The sequence below is a fragment of the Pleurodeles waltl genome, chromosome 11 (assembly GCF_031143425.1).
Source record: "Pleurodeles waltl isolate 20211129_DDA chromosome 11, aPleWal1.hap1.20221129, whole genome shotgun sequence".
Classification (NCBI taxonomy): Eukaryota; Metazoa; Chordata; class Amphibia; order Caudata; family Salamandridae; genus Pleurodeles; species Pleurodeles waltl.
This window is the reverse complement of record NC_090450.1, coordinates 508,492,618-508,512,539: the sequence shown is the minus strand read 5'-3', so window position 1 is coordinate 508,512,539 and position 19,922 is coordinate 508,492,618. Positions and strand designations below refer to the sequence as shown.

At 41.7% G+C, this 19,922-nt stretch overlaps 1 protein-coding gene across 2 annotated transcripts in view; it reads right to left on the bottom strand.

Moving 5' to 3' along the window:
- PLOD2 (procollagen-lysine,2-oxoglutarate 5-dioxygenase 2) overlaps positions 1-19,922 on the bottom strand; it is a 353,254-nt gene that overhangs the window by 161,958 nt on the left and 171,374 nt on the right. For both annotated transcript variants that reach the window (XM_069213902.1, XM_069213901.1), the window contains exon 4: positions 13,150-13,313. In XM_069213902.1, coding sequence (XP_069070003.1) covers positions 13,150-13,313 — 164 coding nt within the window. The remainder of the gene's footprint in view (positions 1-13,149; positions 13,314-19,922) is intronic.

The following is a 19,922-nucleotide window of genomic DNA, read 5'->3' as shown; positions in this document are numbered from 1 at the left end:
TGATTTTTAATACTCCTCCTTTTTCTTGGCACCTGCTTTGTGGATCACCTTTAAGCTTTGCAGAAAAAAGCTGAGGTGCAGGAACTTTTGTGTGGAAAGTTTTGAGAAGATAGGTCACATGTAGCCATAAGTATTAGCAAACCAGAAATCACTTTCCTCTGGTAACTAGGTACTAACTAGGTACTAACTATAACTACACAAATGTATTTTCCAGAAACATTTGTATCTTGTGTAAAGGGAAAATGGCTGCATGGATTTACATGAAATTTAGCAGGATTAGACATCATGAAGCACAGATAATTATTTGAGTAGTACAGGCAAGTAGAGTAAGTATTTTGTAAGTTATAAGGCATTTTAATTTGGTGATATCTGTGGCTGCAGGATTTTCACAAACGTCTGCGGTAATTAGCGGGAGTATCGCGGTACATAGCAATGACAAGTCATTATATGATTGGCTAATGACTGCCTTTCAAAAAAAGATAAAGGAAGCTATGTTGTTTTTAAGTACACTTTGCCAGTGTTCTACATATCGCCCTCAGATGTAAGTCACGCCTAAGTAGGCCCAAGGCAGCCCCATGTGCAGGGGGCAGTGTATTGAAAAGGTAGGACATGTACCGGTGTGTTTTACATGTCCTGATAGTGAAATACTGCTAATTTCGTTTTTCACTATTGCAAGGCCTATCTCTCCGAAAGGGTAACATGGGGATTGCCTTGAAATATCTTTTACGTGTAATTACCCATTGGAAGCAGATACAGATATGGAGATTGGGGTCTCAGAACTCATAATTTAAAAACTCATTTTTTGGTGAAGTTGGTTTTGAATTGTAAGTTTTAAAATGCCACTTTTAGAAAGTGGACATTTTCTTGCTTAACCGTTCTGTTCTTCTGCCTGCCTGTGGAATACACGTCTGGGTCAGGATGACAATTGGACTGTTTGTGTACTCACTCTAGACCATCACACAAAGGGAGCTGGGGTGTGTCCTGCATATCTTGATAAGTCTTCCTTCGATAGAGTGGTGGGAGGAGCTCCCACTTGCACCTGAATAGGGATGAGCCGTTTCTCACACAAAGCAGTCTTCATCCGCCTGGAATGTGTCTGAGGCCAGAGCAGGGAATGGCAGGGCTGTGTGCACTGCAAAGAATTCTCTTTGAAGCTGCCTACTTCAAAGACAGAAATGGGTATAAGTACTGGACCTCTGACACCACATAGTTAGAACACTTCTGGACTGAGGACATTCTGTCAGGAAAAAGAGCTGGATGCTGAAGAAGGGACTGCCCCTGCAGGCCTGTTGCCTTCATGTGCTGCTTCTGTCCTTGGGAGTGAAATGTCTGGTCTTTACGTTCGACATCCTGCATCCAAAGGTTCTCCAAGGGCTTGGACTGAACTTGCCTCCTATTAAGAAGTCTCAGGGACATCAAACACTTCACCTACTATCACCTGGGCTCTCTGACTGAGAGTCCTTAGTTCCAAATCCAGTTCCTGGACCTTTCAGAGTGAGTTCTGGTGTAACAAGGAAGAAACTAGTACATCGACGTCCAGAACGACTTCAGGTCTGGCGCCACTCTCTGAATCCACACCGCTACCTGCACCAGAGCCATGTTCCTCACTCAGTGTAATGACTGCAATCTCCACCATAGGCCCAATGCCATCGCAGTGCCTCCAAAGTCCTGCCACAGCATGAGTCCAGCAAACCGTGTCACCAAAGTCAACGCCTCATGTCTTGACCTGCTGGATTTAGCGACCCCACCTTGTCGTAAGTAACCAACGCCTCGTCACCGATGCCGCATCACCTTCCCTACAATCGTATGGAACCGACACCTCACCTCCCCTGCCTAGCAGTAAGGAACCAATGCCGCACCGGCTCCAGCGACGCCTCACCTCCCAAACTCTGTGCAATGTCTTTGTTTCCTCATCTTTTTCATAGGTACTGTACCCAGGGTCCATTCGACTCCGTGACCGGCCCGCACTCCCTCGTGTGTGGTGCCAGACTATTGGAAGCAACTCCATCAAGTCATTGTGATAGCCCAAGTTGGGGCTTTTGTGTTTCTCAGCACTATACTACATTTAATCTTTGAAAATGTGTATCTTTCCTTGTGTATGTTGGATTTTTGTCATTTTGGTCTTGTTTTCTCAGATAAATATTGGCTGTTTGTCTTAACTGGTGTGGAGTACTTCTGTGGTGTTTTCACTGTGTTACTGTGTGTTTGTACAAACACTTTACACTTTGCCTCTGAGACATGGCTGACTACTTGTGCCAAACTACCACAGGGGTGAGCAGGGGTATCTTAACTGTATGGCTCCCCCTTCATGACTAGAGTGAGAGTCACTACTTGGATAGGGCGCAAATCACTGCCAACTAGAAATCCCATTTCTAACACATTCTATGCCAGTTCTCTGTATATCATTACACTGTATACCACTCTAATGTAACATATTCCATGTATGCCATCCCACTGTATGCCACTGCACTCTATGCCACTCTACTCTACCCCACTCCACTCTATGTCACTGCACTCTATACCACTCCACTCTATGCCACTGCACTCTATGCTAAGCCCCCCTATGCTACAAAACTGTATGCTACTCGACTTTACACAACTACACTCTGGCCACTACACACTATGCTATTCCACCTTACACCAGTCCACTGAATGTCACTCCTCTATACACTATTTCACTCTATGCCACAACACTCCGTGACAATCCAATGTACGACACTTCACTATAAACTATTCCACTGTATGACACTCCACTCTACAACACTTCACTCTATGCTATTATATTGTATACCAGCACACTGTATCTCACTCCACTGTACTCCGCTCCACTCTACACCATAGCACTCTATGCTACTCCACTGTAGTCTATTACACTCTACCACACTACACTATATGCCACACCATTCTACTCCACTCCATCTATGATATTCTCCTCTATGCCACTCCACTCTACCCAAATCCATTGTAAAACACTCTACTTTACGCTATTCCACTCTATGTCACTCCACTATACACCACTCCACTGTATTGAACTGCACTGCACAACTCCATTCTACACCACTCCACTCTACGCCGCTCCACTCTATGCCACTCCACTGTCTGCTATTCCACTGTGTGCCACTCCACTCTATCACATTCTGCTCTATTCCACTCCACCCTACTCCACTCTAGGACACTATACTCTACAACAGAACACTTTACAAAACTCTTCTCCACAATACTGTACCACACTCCACTTAAATACACTCTACTCAATGACAGAAAACTCTACAATTTCAAAAATGTCTTTACTAAAAATAAAAAACCCTTGTAATCTGATGGAAAAAACTCAATTTAAAGAATTGTTATAGTTAGGAAAACCTTATTTATTCTATCCGAACAAACCAAATTTAAAATACACAAATATTAGAAATTCTTCAGTTATAGCTTCATACCTTACATTTATAATTTAAATAAATGTATTTATTCTTTAGTTTCAAACAACAATTAAAGTACACATGGTAGTCAACTTGGTAGCAGTATTAAATTAACTGTAACTCGACCACTCTACCTTGCACTGTGCTCTCACAAAAGATTTGATTTGTGAGGTCATAGCTGTTTTTTGTAAATACTGTTATTTTCCATGGTGTTAGTGAGGTAATATAAAATGGTGCTTGGAAAAAGCATGAGTTATAGTTAATGTAGTGTGACAATCGAGTTAAATACACTGTGTATGGAGGTGCACAAGTTATAATAATTCTAAGGTGTTGCGTAAATTATAAATAAAGGCATAAGTTTAGGTTTAGAAATGTAATGTTTTGTGTACTTTATCTTTTGTCTGTAGCTAAAAAAGTAAATAAAATTATAGAAATTAGAAATGTAACAAGCATTTGTAATGCAATGGGTTTCGCATTTTTTAATGTTAGAGCTATTGGCGCTGTAAATGACAATGTCTTTTACCTATGTGTTTTGGTGTGGAGTGTAGTGGATGTATGAACAGAGATGCAGCTGCAGCACTGTCTAGAGTACTAAGAATGGGGAATTACCACTGGGAACAGAGACACAGCTGCAGCACTGCCTAGAGGTCTTAAAATAGGGGAGTTACTAACAGGAATAGAAAAGCAGTTGCAGCATTGTGTGGAGGACTTAGGATGAGAAATTACCACTGGGACCAGAGAAGCAGCTAGCAGCACGGCAGAGAGGACTTAGAATGAGAAATTACTGACGGGACCAGAGAAGCAGAGGGCATCATTGTCTAGAGGACTTAGAATGAGGAATTAGCGATGGGACCAGAGAAGCAGCTGGCAGCACTGCCTAGAGGACTTAGAATGAGGAATTACCAACTGGACAAGAGAGCAGCTTGCAGCATTGTCTACAGGACAATGAGGAACTAATGACGGGACCAGAGTAGCAACTAGCAGCACTTCCTAGAGGACTAAGAATGAGGAATTACCACTCGGACCAGAGAAGCAGCTGCAGCACTCTCTAGAGGACTTAAAAAGAGGAATTACCACTGGGACCAGAGAAGCAGCTGCAGCATTGTCTAAAGGACTAAGAAAGAGGACTTACTACTAGGACCCTAGAAGCAGCTGTCAGAACTGTCTAGAGGACTTAGAAAGAGGAATTACCCTGGGACCAGAGAAGCAGCTAGCAGCACTCCCTAAAGAACTTAGAATAAGAAATGTCCGACAGTACCAGAGAAGCAGCTTGCAGCATTGTCTAGATGACTTAGAATGAAGAATTACCGACGGGACTAGAGAAGCAGCTGCAGGACTATCTAGGGGACTAAAAATGAGGAATTAGCAATGGGAACAGAGACACAACTGAAACACTGCCTAGAGGTCTTTAAATGAGGTAGTTACTGATGGGAACAGAGAAGCAGCTGCAACATTGCCTAAAGGACTAAGAATGAGGAATTACCACTGTGACCAAAGACACAGCTGCAGAACTGCCTATATTACTTAGAATGGGAGAGTTACTGACGGGACCAGAGAAGAAGCTAGCAGCACTTTCTGGAGGACATAGAATGAGGAATTACCACTGGGACCAGAGAAGCAGCCAGCAGCACAGCCTAGAGAACATCAAATTAGGAATTACCGATGGGACCATAGAAGCAGCTGCAGCATTGTCTACAAGGTCCAGAATAAGGAATTACCACTGGGACCAGAGGAGCAGCTGGCAGCACTGTCTAGAGGACTTAGAATGAGGAATTACCACTGGGACCAGGGAAGTAGCAAGCAGCATTGCCTAGAGGACTTCGAAAGAGGGGTTACCAGTGTGGCCACAAAATCAGCTTGCAGCTGTGTTTACAGGAGTTAGAATGAGGAATTACAGATGGGACCAGAGAATCAGCTAGCAGTACTTCATAGAGCACTAAGAATGAGAAATTACCACTGGGACCAGAGAAGCAGCTGCAACACTGTCTAGAGGACTTAGAATGAGGAATCATCACTGGGGCCATAGAAACAGCTTCAGCATTGTCTACTAGACTTAGAATGAGGAATTACCACTGGGACCAGAGAAGGAGCTAGCAGCACTGTCTAGAGGACATAGATTGAGGAATTACCACTCGGACCCGAGTACAGTTAACAGCACTTCCTAGGGGACAGAATAAGGAATTATAGATGGGACCAGAGAAGTAACTTGCAGCACTGTCTAGAGGACTCAGAATGAGGAATTACCAACTGGACAAAAGAAGCAGCCAGCAGCACTTCCTAGAGGACGAAGAATGAGGAATTAGCACTGGGACCAGAGAAGCAGCTGCGGCACTGCCTAGAGGACTAATAATGAGGAATTACCAATCGGACCAGAGAGGAAGCTGAAGCATTTTCTACAGGACTAAGAATGAGGAATTACCACTGGAACCTGAGAAGCAGCTAGCAGCACTGTCTTGAGGACTTAGAATGTGGAATTATCGTTGGGACCAGAGAAGCAGCTTGCAGTATTGTTTAGAGGAGTTAGAATGAGGAATTACAGATAGGACCAGAGAAGCAGCCAGCAGCACAGCCTAGAGAACATCAAATTAGGAATTACCGATGGGACCATAGAAGCAGCTGCAGCATTGTCTACACGGTCCAGAATAAGGAATTACCACTGGGACCAGAGGAGCAGCTGGCAGCACTGTCTAGAGGACTTAGAATGAGGAATTACCACTGGGACCAGGGAAGTAGCAAGCAGCATTTCCCAGAGGACTTAGAATGGGGAATTACCGATGGGACCAGGTAAGCAGTTTGCAGCATTGTTTAGAGGGGTTAGAATGATAAATTACAGATGGGACCAGAGAAGCAGCTAGCAGTACTTCCAAGAGGACTAAGAATGAGGTATTACCACTGGAACCAGAAAAGCAGCAAGCAGCATTGTCTAGAGGACTTAGAAAGAGGGGTTACCAGTGGGGCCACAAAATCAGCTTGCAGCAGTGTTTAGAGGAGTTAGAATGAGGAATTACAGATGGGACCAGAGAATCAGCTAGCAGTACTTCATAGAGGACTAAGAATGAGAAATTACCACTGGGACCAGAGAAGCAGCTGCAACACTGTCTAGAGGACTTAGAATGAGGAATTATCACTGGGGCCATAGAAACAGCTTCAGCATTGTCTACTAGACTAAGAATGAGGAATTACCACTGGGACTAGAGAAGGAGCTAGCAGCACTGTCTAGAGGACATAGAATGAGGAATTACCACTCGGACCAGAGTACAGTTAACAGCACTTCCTAGGGGACAGAATAAGGAATTATAGATGGGACCAGAGAAGTAACTTGCAGCACTGTCTAGAGGACTCAGAATGAGGAATTACCAACTGGACCAAAGAAGCAGCCAGCAGCACTGCCTAGAGGACTTATAATGAGGAATTACCAATCGGACCAGAGAGGAAGCTGAAGCATTTTCTACAGGACTAAGAATGAGGAATTACCACTGGAACCTGAGAAGCAGCTAGCAGCACTGTCTTGAGGACTTCAAATGATGAATTACCACCGGAACCAGGGAAGCAGCTAGCAGCACTGCCTAAAGGACTTGGAATGAGGAGTTACCAACTGGACCAGAGAGTAGCTTGCAGCATTGTCTTGAGGACTTTCAATAAGCAACTACTTATGGGACCAGAGAAGCAGCTATCAGCACTTCCTAGAGTACTAAGAATGAGGAATTACCACTGGGACCAGAGATGTAGCTGCAGCACTCTCTAGAGGACTTAGAATGAGGAATTACCACTGGGCCCAGGGAAGCAGATGCAGCATTGTCGACAAAACTAAGAATGAGGAATTACCACTGGGACCCTAGAAGCAGCTACCAGCACTGTCTAGAGGATTTATAATGAGGAATTACCACTGGGACCAGAGATGCAGCTAGCAGCACTCCCTAAAGGACTTAGAATGAGGATTTTCTGACGGAACAAGAGCAGCAGCTTGCAGCATTGTCCAGAGGACTTAGATTGAGGAATTACCACTGGGACCAGAGATGCAGCTAGCAGCACTCCCTAAAGGACTTAGAATGAGGATTTTCTGATGGAACCATAGCAGCAGCTTGCAGCATTGTCTGGAGGTCTTAAAATGAGGGATTACTGATGGGACCAAAGAGCAGCTATCAACACTTCCTAGAGGACTAAGAATGAGGAACTTCCACTTGGACTGGAAAAGCAGCTGCAGAATTGCCTAAAGGACTAAAAATGAGGAATTACCACTGTGATCAGAGTCACAGCTGCAGAACTGCCTAGAGGACTTAGAATGGGGGAGCTACTGACGGGACCAGAGAAGAAGCTAGCAGCACTGTTGGAGGACTTAGAAGGAGGAATTACCACAGGGACCAGAGAAGCAGCTAGCAGCACAGCCTAGAGAGCATAATAAGAGGAATTACTGATGGCACCATAGAAGCACCTGCATCATTTCTACAGGGTTAAGAATAAGGAATTACCACAAGGACCAGAGGGGCAGCTGGTAGCACTGTCTAGAGGACTTAGAATGAGAAATTACCACTGGGACCAGAGAAGGAGCAAGCAGTATTGCCTAGAGGACGTAGAATGAGGAATTACCACTGGGAGCAGAGAAGCAGCTAGCAGCACAGCGTAGAAAACATAAAATTAGGAATTACTGATGGGGCCATAGAAGCACCTGCAGGAATGTACAGGGTTAAGAATAAGGAATTACCAAAGGGACCAGAGGAGCAGCTGTCAGCACTGTCTAGAGGACTAAGGAAGAGAAATTACCACTGGGACCAGAGAAGCAGCAAGCAGCATTGCCTAGAGGACTTAGAATGTGGAATTATCGTTGGTACCAGGGAAGCAGCTTGCAGTATTGTTTAGAGGAGTTCAAATGAGGAATTTCAGATGTGACCAGACAAGCAGCTAGCAGCACTGCAAAGAGAATGATAAATTTGACAGGACCAAGGAAGCAGCTTGCAGCATTGTCTAGAGCACTTAGAATGAGGAATTACTAACAGGACCAGAGAAGCAGCAGCAGTCTAGAGGGCTTAGAATGAGGAATTACTGCTGAGACCAGACAAGCAACATTGTCTACAGGAGTAGGAATGAGGAATTTCCACTAGAACCAGAGAAGCACCTAGCAGCACTGTCCAGAGGGCTTAGAATGAGGAATTACCACTGGGACAAGAGAAGCTGCCAGCAGCCCTGCCGATAGGACTTAAAATGAGGAATTACTGATGGGACCAGAGTAGCTGGAAGCAACACTCCCTCTAGGATCAAGAATGGGGATTTACCACTGGGGCCAGATAAGCAGCTGCACCACTGTCTACAGGATTTAGAATGAGGAATTACCACTGGGACCAGAGAAGCAGCTGCAGCATTGTCACAAGACTAAGAATGAGGAATTACCACTGGGACTAAAGAAGCAGTTGGCAGCACTGTCTAGAGGACTTAGAATGAGGAATTACCACTGGGACCAGAGAAGCTGCAAGCAGCATTGCCCAGAGGACTTAGAAAGGAGAATTATTGTTTGCACCAGGGAAGCAGCTTGCAGTATTGTTTAGAGGAGATAGAATGAGGAATTACAGATGGGACCAGAGAAGCAGCTGCAGCATTGTCTACAGGACTAAGAATGAAGGAATTACCACTGGGACCATGGAAGCAGCTTGCAGCATTGTCTAGAGCACTTAGAATGAGGAATTACCACTGAGACCAGAGAAGCAGCAGCAGCATTGTCTACAGGAGTAAGAGTGAGGAACCTCCACTTGGACTGGAGAAGCAGCTGCCTCATTGCCTAAAGGACCAAAACTGAGGAATTACCACTGTGACCAGAGTCACAGCTGCAGAACTGCCTAGAGCACTTAGAATGAGTGAGTTACGGACGGGACCAGAGAAGCAGCTAGCAGCAATGTTGGAGGGCTTAGAATGAAGAATTACCACTGGGACCAGAGAAGCAGCTACCAGCACAGCTTTGAGAACATAAAATGAGGAATTACAGATGGCACCATAGAAGCACCTGCAGCATTGTCTACAGGGTTAAGAATAAGGAATTACCACTGGGACCAGAGAAGCAGCAAGCAGCATTGCCTAGAGGATTTAGAATGTGGAATTATCGTTGGGACCAGAGAAGCAGCTTGCAGTATTGTTTAGAGGAGTTAGAATGAGGAATTACAGATAGGACCAGAGAAGCAGCTGCAGCATTGTCTACAGGACTAAGAATGAGGAATTACCACTGGGACTAAAGAATCAGCTAGCAGTATTATCTAAAGGACTTCGAATGAGGAATTAGTACATGGACCAGAGAAGCATCTAGCAGCACTGCAAAGAGGACTTAGAATGATAAATTTGACGGGACCATGGAAGCAGCTTGCAGGATTGTCTAAGCACTTAGAATGAGGAATTACCAACAGGACCAGAGAAGCAGCAGTCTAGAGGACTTAGAATGAGGAATTACCACTGGGACCAGAGAAGCAGCTGCAACATTGTCCACATGAGTAAGAATGAGGAATTTCCACTTGGACCAGAGAAGCAGCTAGCAGCCTTGCCTAGAGGACTTAGAATGAGGAATTACTGATGGGATTAGAGTAGCAAGAAGCAACACTCCCTCTAGGATCAAGAATGGGGATTTACCACTGGGAACAGATAAGCAGCTGCACCACTGTCTAGAGGACTTAGAATGAGGAATTACCACTGTGACCAGAGAGTCAGCTGCAGCATTTTCTATAGGACTTAGAATGAGGAATTATAACTGGGACCAGAGAAGCAGCTAGCAACACTGTCTATAGGACCTAGAATGAGGAATCACCACTGGGAAGCTGCTATCAACACTGCCTATAGGATTAAGATTGAGGATTTACCACTGGAACTAGAGAAGCAGCTGCAACACTGTTTAGGGGACTTTAGAATGAGGAAGATTGAAAGTGGATGAAACACTTCCACATAGCCAATTATTTCTAAAACAGCAGTGGAGGGAAAAGTGGCTTGGAAATCATCAATCAATTAAGTATACCTGAGCAGAGGAACAAGAAGAAACGAAACCTGAATCCTTCCATGCCTTTCTAAACACTGTGTTGTCACTGGTGTGGTGTAAACACATTGGTATGGACAACCACCACTAAGGCTGCAATGCCCAGACGTTAGCAAGGGCCATTAGAAGCTGTACCAGAGGAAGCATAAACGTGTGTGAACGTAGTGTGATGGCAAACAAAAATCCTTTCATAATGAAATCACCTGGGAGTGCACTAAGCAAACAAAGGAGGGACATTTAGAAAAATGCACCAATAAAAAGTAAGTATTTAAGACAAGCACAGCAAAGAACGAAAGGCAGTAGTGGGCGTGCTTAAAGCCCATAGACTGAATACAGCACATCTTGCAGACAGCATTTGTGCACTGCCTAGGCTCAACCTAAAAACGGTGCTGACATTTTAAATTCTAGGTACAACAACTGAAGAATTTCTCATATTTGTGTATTTTAATATTGTTTTTTATAGAAAGAATAAATAATGTTTTCATCACTCTAACAGTGGTTTAACCTTTGTTTTTTTATTCTCTCTCTCGCTCTCTATTTATATGTACAAATATATATGTGTGTGTATATATATATATATATAAATATATATATATTGATATATTCACTAAAGATTCATCAGTTACAGTTTACTGAGCTGACTATAACGTGTGTCGCTGCTGTACTGCTTATGGCCTCAAACCTTACATCACTTGTGATGATAAATGACATTATTCATGGTATCGCAAATTACCTTATTGATGATATCACTGAAGCTACTGCTCCTCAAATAGAAACACTGTAGTACAGGAACCAAGTTTCAGTCAGAAGGGTGAAAGTTATATTGTGCATATTTTAACTACCAGCGAAGTTTAAAGTTGAAGCAGTACTTCATTAAACAAGGTAGAGATGAGCCCAACTAGTATGAATTGAGACGGAGGTTTCAAATAGGTTGTGCCATCTGTAAAACTTACCCTCACAATACAATATTCACCAGTGAATTTCTGTGTGCATGATGACATTATAGAGTTGAAGAATCCAGAATTGGAAAATGTGTCGCATTTGTACAGAATCTCGGTTCTCTATGTAGACACTTGGCTTCTGGAGAATTTGTTTTTGCTAGTTTTGCTTTGATCTGTGACAAAAATGGGATTGTAATAGGAAAAAAACACTTTTTCCCCTAAGACATTCCCTCCCTTACTGGTTCAGAATGTGCAAATGAAGATGTTTCTATGTACGAAAAACGTCCAGTAGTGGCATAGTTTATAAATATCACCATGTACGCATTTGGTCTGTTTTACCTCAGTTCCTCTGTACAGGCAATGGATCTTTTATCTTGCTTTTTTTTTTATCTCTTATTAGAATAGTTGTTTTCTAGGTCTGGTACTTATCTGCTGTGGCACGTTCTTTGTTCTCTTTAAGCCTCATTTGTTTGAGCTATATATGCTAATCCCATCAAGCTGCTTTCTTTGAAATTTAAAAGAAAAGCGTGCCTCCAACGTAGGGCCTTATCATGTATGTGCGCCAGCAAAGGACACCGCTGTTAAATGATTTTGGAACACCTTGTTAGATTGAGCATTGCAGCACAATACCTTATATGTAATAAAGAGGTTCTGTGCTCTATAAAAATCTTCTAAAAATGTATACATGGTGTACCATTTGGGATGGAAATGGATCAGTTTGTCAGTATCAGATGGATCAGTTCACCAAACAGTTTCCATAAGTAAATACTTGAAGCGCTGCAAACATAAAATCCCAGTTCAGTCCAAAACCAAAGTTAGACTGCCATGAGGAGAATGCAAAAACAGACTTAATAAACAAATACAGTTTTGTACATTCTGTTCTGTAGCTGACAAAATATGGCATGAATATGAGATGAATCGGGGAATCTACCCTACAATAAATTGGTTGTAGCCTTCATATGACAGTGTCATGGGTGTCTAATTACTAAGATACCTGGGAAGTGGAAGTGACATCATGCTGTTGCCTTCATGACCCTCCGAGATTAGGGGTAACAAGGGGTACCCAATGGATGGCCACAGGTGTACTTCATACCCCTGGTTACCACTATTTGATGTCAATGGACTGTTTGCAAACCACCAACTAATGATTAAAACTAAAACTCTGTCTTAAGTATATCGCTGATGATTAGTGCCGGGAAGTAAGCATAATGACTAAGGCCCGGATTTACTACGCTTTCACGCAACACAACGCAGCAGAGTAACCTGCTGCGTGAAAGGGAGAGAGCAGAAATAAGCCATATTTACCAAATTCCGGTGTAACTGGATATGAGTTCCATTTGATGGAAAAAACATATTATTAGGTTTTCAGCTAATTTCTTTGGAAATGTATACTTTAAAATGTTGAATGTGTCTTCAGTACTGCAAAATATTCTCAGGGAAGAACGTCTCTGGGCTCAATTCATCTGCACTGAGTACTGCTTCACTTGTTTGGTGCATTTAAACGCAACGATTTCCACCACCTGTTCCTAAGTCCACTGACTGCCAGTGACCATCTGTTATCCGCTTCATTTGTCTCCAAGTTCAACTGGGATAAATAGCTTCAAAGACACTCCAAGACTATGATTCACTTGTAAATACTGCACTTTTATAAAAAAAAATATTGGTCCAGGATTTTTTAGCTGGTTTAAACAATATGTGTAGAGAAAATATACAGGCAAACATCCAACATGATAATTAAACATCTCTTCTCTTAACTATGTCGACTGATGAACGTTACACCCATGTTTACCTCCTGAACTCAGGAACCGTTTTCCACTTCGGACGACGGGGTACTTATCAGCAAGTCTTTTATCAGGCCACACTAGACTTTCTGCTGCGAATACAACTTTGTTGTTAGCTTCATGGAACTTCTTCAGCAGCTCTTCTGGACCGCCAGCAAATATGACATCATAGCTGTTAAATACAAGCAAATATCTTTGAAGCACAGACACATGTGATGTTTGTTTCCTTAAGATATTTCTGACATATGAATGATCAAAGGTACATACATTCTTTGCATTTCAGAGTTGGTATATATTATGTCTGGTACTCTTGTGTTTAAGGAAATGTTAGGACTTAGCACTTGACAGTTGACTAAGAGACCGGTGTATCTTAAGACAAAGCTTCCCCCACACAATAACACTTTATCTGTGTGAAAAGGTCATTTTAGGTGGGAAATGTTCTCCAACTTAAAACAATCATTGGCAAAGCCAACAGGTCTCGCCTTTACAAGGTATTGTCGTTTTCAGTCTTTTGGCCATGTTGTACAGCAGCGCAGCTGCTGGGCAGAATGGCTAATTTTTTTTAAAGTGCTATGACGCAGTCAGCGCTGGCCATGTCATTGCACTTTATCCTTTATTGTTGGAGGGAGGGTGGTTTAGAGGCAACGCAGAGACGAAGGGGGCATATGAAAAAATGTGCTATGATATGGGCTGCAGCACTTTTTTGTTGTTATGTTGGGGGCAACATGGACAACAAAGGGAGGGTAAATGCGTGGGAGGGGCAAGCAACATGGGGAACAAGCAAAGTAGGAAAGATGGGTAGGGCAAGCAACAACAAAAACAGAGGGTGTGGGGCAAGCAACTTGATCAACAATGGAAGGGGGTGAGTGGGATCAAGCAACACAGGCAACAACAGAAGGAGGAAGGGCAAGTGGTGGCAAGCAACACAAACAATAATGGAGGGATCAAGGATGGGGGCAAGAAGATGAAAAGCTGAGCATGGAAACGTACACGAGGGAGCAGCTGAAAAAAATGCATTGTAGTAAATGTTTAAACACAAGGAAAAAAGTAGTGCCTTCAAAAATGAGCGATTGAAGGACACAAGTAATGTATCCATGGTCATGGGGAAGAACAAAGAAAGACACACAAGCTCTCTAGGCAAAACCTAAACAGGTGGACAAAAGTACAAAAAGGCCTCCAGAAATATTACTACTGTCAGCAGTCTAGAAAGTCCCTCCTGTGCCTTCTCAATAGTGGTTCCATCAGTGGTCAACTATTCTGAACTGAGATATATTGCAAATGTTCTGAATTTGCATTGCAATTTTATTTCCGATCAGTGAAAATGATGTATTGTATAATTAGTTTCCTTGTTAGGTTGAAACAACTTTATGAATATGATTAAGATACATTATAAACATATTGATTTCTTCTTGTGAAGTGCTGTAGCAGTGATGCAAGAGACACAGTATCTCAAATAATAGATCACAGGTTCAAATACTACCGAATTATTCATGATTTTTAAAAATAAAATTCAATTTAACATAGTCTTTGTCTCTGGTTAGCAGAATTATTTAATTTTTATATGAGCATTTATGCTATATACCAACAAATACGAATCCTATAGTATTTCTGTGCCATGTTAGCCCTAGAGAAATGATTAGTGAAAGCCCACACAAGGCCTGCCTATTGAAGCTTTTCCCACCTTTTACTTGAGCTTTAACATGAGACTCTATTTTCTTTTTTTCTTTTTTTAAACACTTTTTAAACAGTTTGTGTAACAGTATACAGTGCTTATTATTGTACAGGTGACAGGATACTGTTCCAATAACTATAGACATTCTCCAGCTTAACGGTTTTAAGTTATATTAGAACATTCGAATGTTGGCATGACCATTAAGGACAATGGACTGCTGCGGGCTTTTACAGGCCAGTAAAAGCCCGCAGCGCCAACATTCCAATGTTCGCTTTGTTCACAGCAACAGCTGTGAACAAAGCCTCACGTAGCCCGAGGGGATTTTAATCCCCTCGGGCTCCGTGAGCAATTTGTTTTTTTTAATAGAACATTCTGCCCTGAGTGGCAGAATGTTCTAATAGCCTTAGAACCCGCCGTAGCGGGCTCTACCGGCTATTAAAGGCCCTTTCCCTTGTTAAATGCCCTCGCCTTCGGCTCGGGCATTTAACGCGGGAGCGGGCCTTTAATAGCCGGTAGAGCCCGCTACGGCGGGTTCTAAGGCTATATTATATATGTCAGAATTTCGAGATGTCAGTGTAATGTTTTGCAAGTAAAGCATCCACTGACCTGTAAAAAACAACTTTTAACAATCAACTTAGTGCTAAATGGATTAGGGGCAGTTGCACAATGCAGCTGAGAAAAGAGATAAAGAGATCATTAATATTAACATGTATTACATGTTGTGGTGAGCATCAGTTATTGACATGCTAGTTAGGTAATAGACGAAACATGTAAAAGCAAGTGGTTGTACATCAGCTATTGCCAGTCAAGGCTTATAAGCACCAGAAAGACAATTCTCAGGAAAGGTGTTAAGCCTGTTTGCCTTAGAGTGGTTTCCCCCAAACATTTTGCTATCACCCCTCCAATTTTTGCTGATCTTGTTTTTGTTGGCCTTAGGACTCTGTGCACTGTACCACTGCTAACCAGAGCTAAAGTGCTTGTGCTCTCGTCCCTAAACATGTTAGAACTGGCCTGTACCCAATTGGCACATTTAATTTACTTGCAAGTACCTATCAAAGTGGTATCTCATGTACCCAGAGCTTGAAATTGAAAGCTACAAGAGGACCTGCGGCACTGATTGTGCCCTCCACTTAAGTAGCCTTTTAAACATGTCTCACGCCTACCATTGCAGCCTGTGTGGGCAGTTTGAGCTGTCATTTCAAATTGGCAAAATAAACCTTTTTGGCAGGCCCAGTCCTTCCTTGTTAATACATGTAGGTCAACTCTAGGGAAGTCCATGAACACTCCAGAGGGCAGGTTGTAGTGTATCTAAAATGCTGGACATCTACTTTCACATTTTAGATGTCCTGGTAGTAAAACACTCTTAAATTCATTTTTCACTACTGCAAGACCTACCTCTCCCATAGTATAACATTGGGTTTCCTTGTTACATTTAATAAAAGATCAAATTTCAATTGGGATCAGGTAGAAGTTTGAGTTTGGCGTCTAAAAACGATTGTAATTAAAAGCCTTCTTTAATGGTAAAGTTGGATTTTAAGTCACAATTCTGTAAATGTCACTTTTAGAAAGGTGTGCTTAAGTAACAAGGATAATCCTATCTGCCCACGTGGACTAGGGTACGTATGTATTAATATAACAACTGCCCCATGGGACTCATTCAAAATTGATACCTTCTTATGTGTCCTTGAAGGAAGCCAGAGTTACTAAGGGCCTGATTTAGAACTAGGCAGATGTAACACTCATCACAAACTTGATGGATACCCCGCCTGCCATATTACTATCCCCAAAGGATATAATGGGATGGAAATACGGCAGACGGGATTTATCCATCACGTTTGTGATGGAGTATTCCACTCCGCCATGATCTAAATCAGGCCCTTAGACTTATTTATCAAATCAAAATTAATTACAAAACACAGGACTGATATTATTTGCATCTTTAAATGTTTTAACTCTAATCAAGTGTAACAATCAACAAAATAAGTGATCATAGTACAGACGACGCAGTACTCCATTGGAAATTATGTATACAAAGAACAGAGGTAACAGACACTGCACAATTCCTAATAGTTGTATGCAATGATAAAATTCATAACAGGGTTTGAATATGTCAGTGTGGAATCCCTTGAAGTTAAATTACACGTAACATCCGAGAGGAAGGGTTTCCCGACATTTCGACCATGCTCAAACAGTGGTGGTAGATCAATCAAATGTACGTTTTCTATTTGGACGAAAGCAACAACTTGGGTGGTATTGATTTATTACTGATGACTCCTCAGAAGAAGACATTGGTAACCAAGGAAAGGTATGTGCACAGAAATCCTTGTACCTTCCAAACACAAGAGTGAATCTCATTAGGTCAAGCCAGCTGACCCAGGAACACATTGTCCCATGTCTCAAAAGTATTAAATAGGTAGCGCATACCAAAATCTGGGTCAATTATTTTTGCAATTTTAATATTTATTGCAGTTACCAAACACAAGAACCATAAAATTAGTTATGGTCCATTCATGGGAACAGGAGATGAACACAACAAAGAGAAGTGAAACTTTGGCACATAGCTTTAAAGAATGGTATGATCTGATCTGCTCCATTTTGCATAGCAGGCAACGGGACAGATGTTCTCATAATACTAAGATCCTGTTATAAGTTGCTATTTATTATGACCATGGCATTTTCCATTGACTACCTTGTACACTGACACAGAAACGTGTTAGGCCTGCAGTAGTAGGTGTAGCAATATCTGGGAAAATACAAAAAGTAAGATGGATTGAATCACATTTGATAATTGGGTTTGATGATTTGAGGGCTAAGTCATAAACCTCATTTTAAATGGATGTGCTACCCTTTATTCACACCTGTACTTTATCTTTAAAAAAAGAATGATGAATGAAGCACCCAACTTCTTGGCTCAAAAGTATGCTCAGGGTGTTGTAATTGGCCATTTATTTTTTACTGCTGTGTTGTCACTGGTTATATAAACTAACAGTTTATTAGCTGCACATGATTCAGGTATTTTTCAGAGGACAAGGGTTACCATTATGAGAAGTGGACACTAAGGTGGACTGGAAGATATAGGTAGATGTTAAGAAAATACCTAAATTACAACAAAATCAAATGATACACAGCATTGACTATCACAGTTAACACATGAATATGCTGATTTGATTGTATGTCTGTTATTTTATCCGGGGTTCAAGGGAAAGTAATTCCCTATTAGTACAGTCTATAGATGAGGGATAATTGTTGCTTCAGTATAATCACCAATGGAGTGAAGATAGTGCATATAACATAAAACATAATTGCAGGCAGCATTTGTCAGTAAAGACTCCCTATACAAAGTATTGTTTTGCTACAAAAATGTTGAGGTTGCTGAAAAAATATGCACCTGAAGGACAGTATACTCAGCAAGTAATACTTGGACAGCAGTATGAAATATCCACAAGGTGACGCACAGCGCTTTAGAAAAACACTCTTTAATACATAAATGAATGAAGAAGGTTCAAGGAAAAGCTGTGTCTAAGCGTTTCCACGCACTAATGTCTGCAGCTCATGGAAAAAATCTTAGATTTTCTAAGTTAATGTATGCAGAACAGGAAGCATAATTTCTGAAAATGCAACTATCTGGGTTCCATCTTCATCTGCACATGAAAGCTAAAGATATTAATGGTATGGTCTGATTTGATGACCCTAGTGGTACGTTAAGTCAGTGTTTGCTCCAAATACCTTTTACCGCTCTATATGTAAACATGATTCTTGGTGGGTAGCGTGTGACAAAAATGTTTGTGTATGAGTTGTGTGGCATTTTTTGTGTAGTGCTATGTTGTTGTTTTTTTGTGCTGCTGTGTTTTTGGACAGCATTATTGCAAACACAGACCACCAAACCTAAAACCACATCCACAAAGCATCAGACAACCAGGCACCAACACACATACATACTTACAAGCACCTATAAACCTAGAGCATTTGACATGCAGTCTCTCATTAGAGATCATGCGATAGGTTGTATAGTACTAATCTAAGGCTCATATGTACAAAAGTTCCATTTTGCATTTTCTTGATAGCGGATCCTAAGAAGTCACAATTTAGGAGATGCAAAATGGAATGTAAGAAAATTCTGATTTCCTAATAGTGATTGCTACAGAGTCGCAATTGCTATTGGGAAATCAATATTTCGGAACTGCAAAACCATCCCTACAGGTAGGAACGGTTTTGCATTTCCTAATTTGCAATTTCCTAGTAGGATATTTCAAATTTGGAAATGCAAAAGCTTTCCTACCTATGGGCCTAAACACTCTTAAATCTAAGGAAAGAAAAAAGTGGCGCTCTTGAAAAGTGCTCCTATGCCTTCTGGGTGAGTGTGTGCATCAAGGCTCTGTGCATTTTGGGTGCCTTTTCTTATTTTGCACATGGTTACCATTGAATTGGATTTGATGGTAATAGCATTTCCTAAATACCCATTTCGCATTTAGGAAATGCTATGTACATGTACTTAGGAAATTGCAAATAGAAAATGCCTTCTAATGAGTAGAAATCGCAGTTTGTGATGCCATAGAGCCCCCTGTACATTTGAAATGGGTATTTTGCATTCCTTAATGGGCCAAAATTGTGATTCAGCCCATTAAGAAATGCAAAACGTTTTGTACATATGGCCCTTAATCTTTAAAATACTTAAGTACAGACTTACTAATGCTTTGCATTAGGTTTCTGTTACTTTTGAAATGCAAACCTGAAGTAAAGTGTTAAGGTGGGATTTACTATCCAACACAAAATCTGGATTTTCATTGTATAGTATCCTAAAGTATCCTAAAATGCTCTATCTTGCATTATCTTCCTTCCAGGGGGTGTGCTATGGGTGATGCAAATCCCTATCTACAAAGAATCATTGACAGAGATTTGTGCCAAAATCCTACACCTTCTAGAGGAAGGCACAAAAAGGGGAAATGTTTTTTTTTTTTTTTGGTTTTCCTACTTTGCATGAGTGCTGCATTATACAACAAAGTGGAGAAAGCCTGAAAACGTGTTTTTTCTACTGAAAGTGACCCCTTCCTACAGCTAACCTTCAGACATTGCAGACACCCTTGCTCTATGGTGCAATGGTGTCTGTGT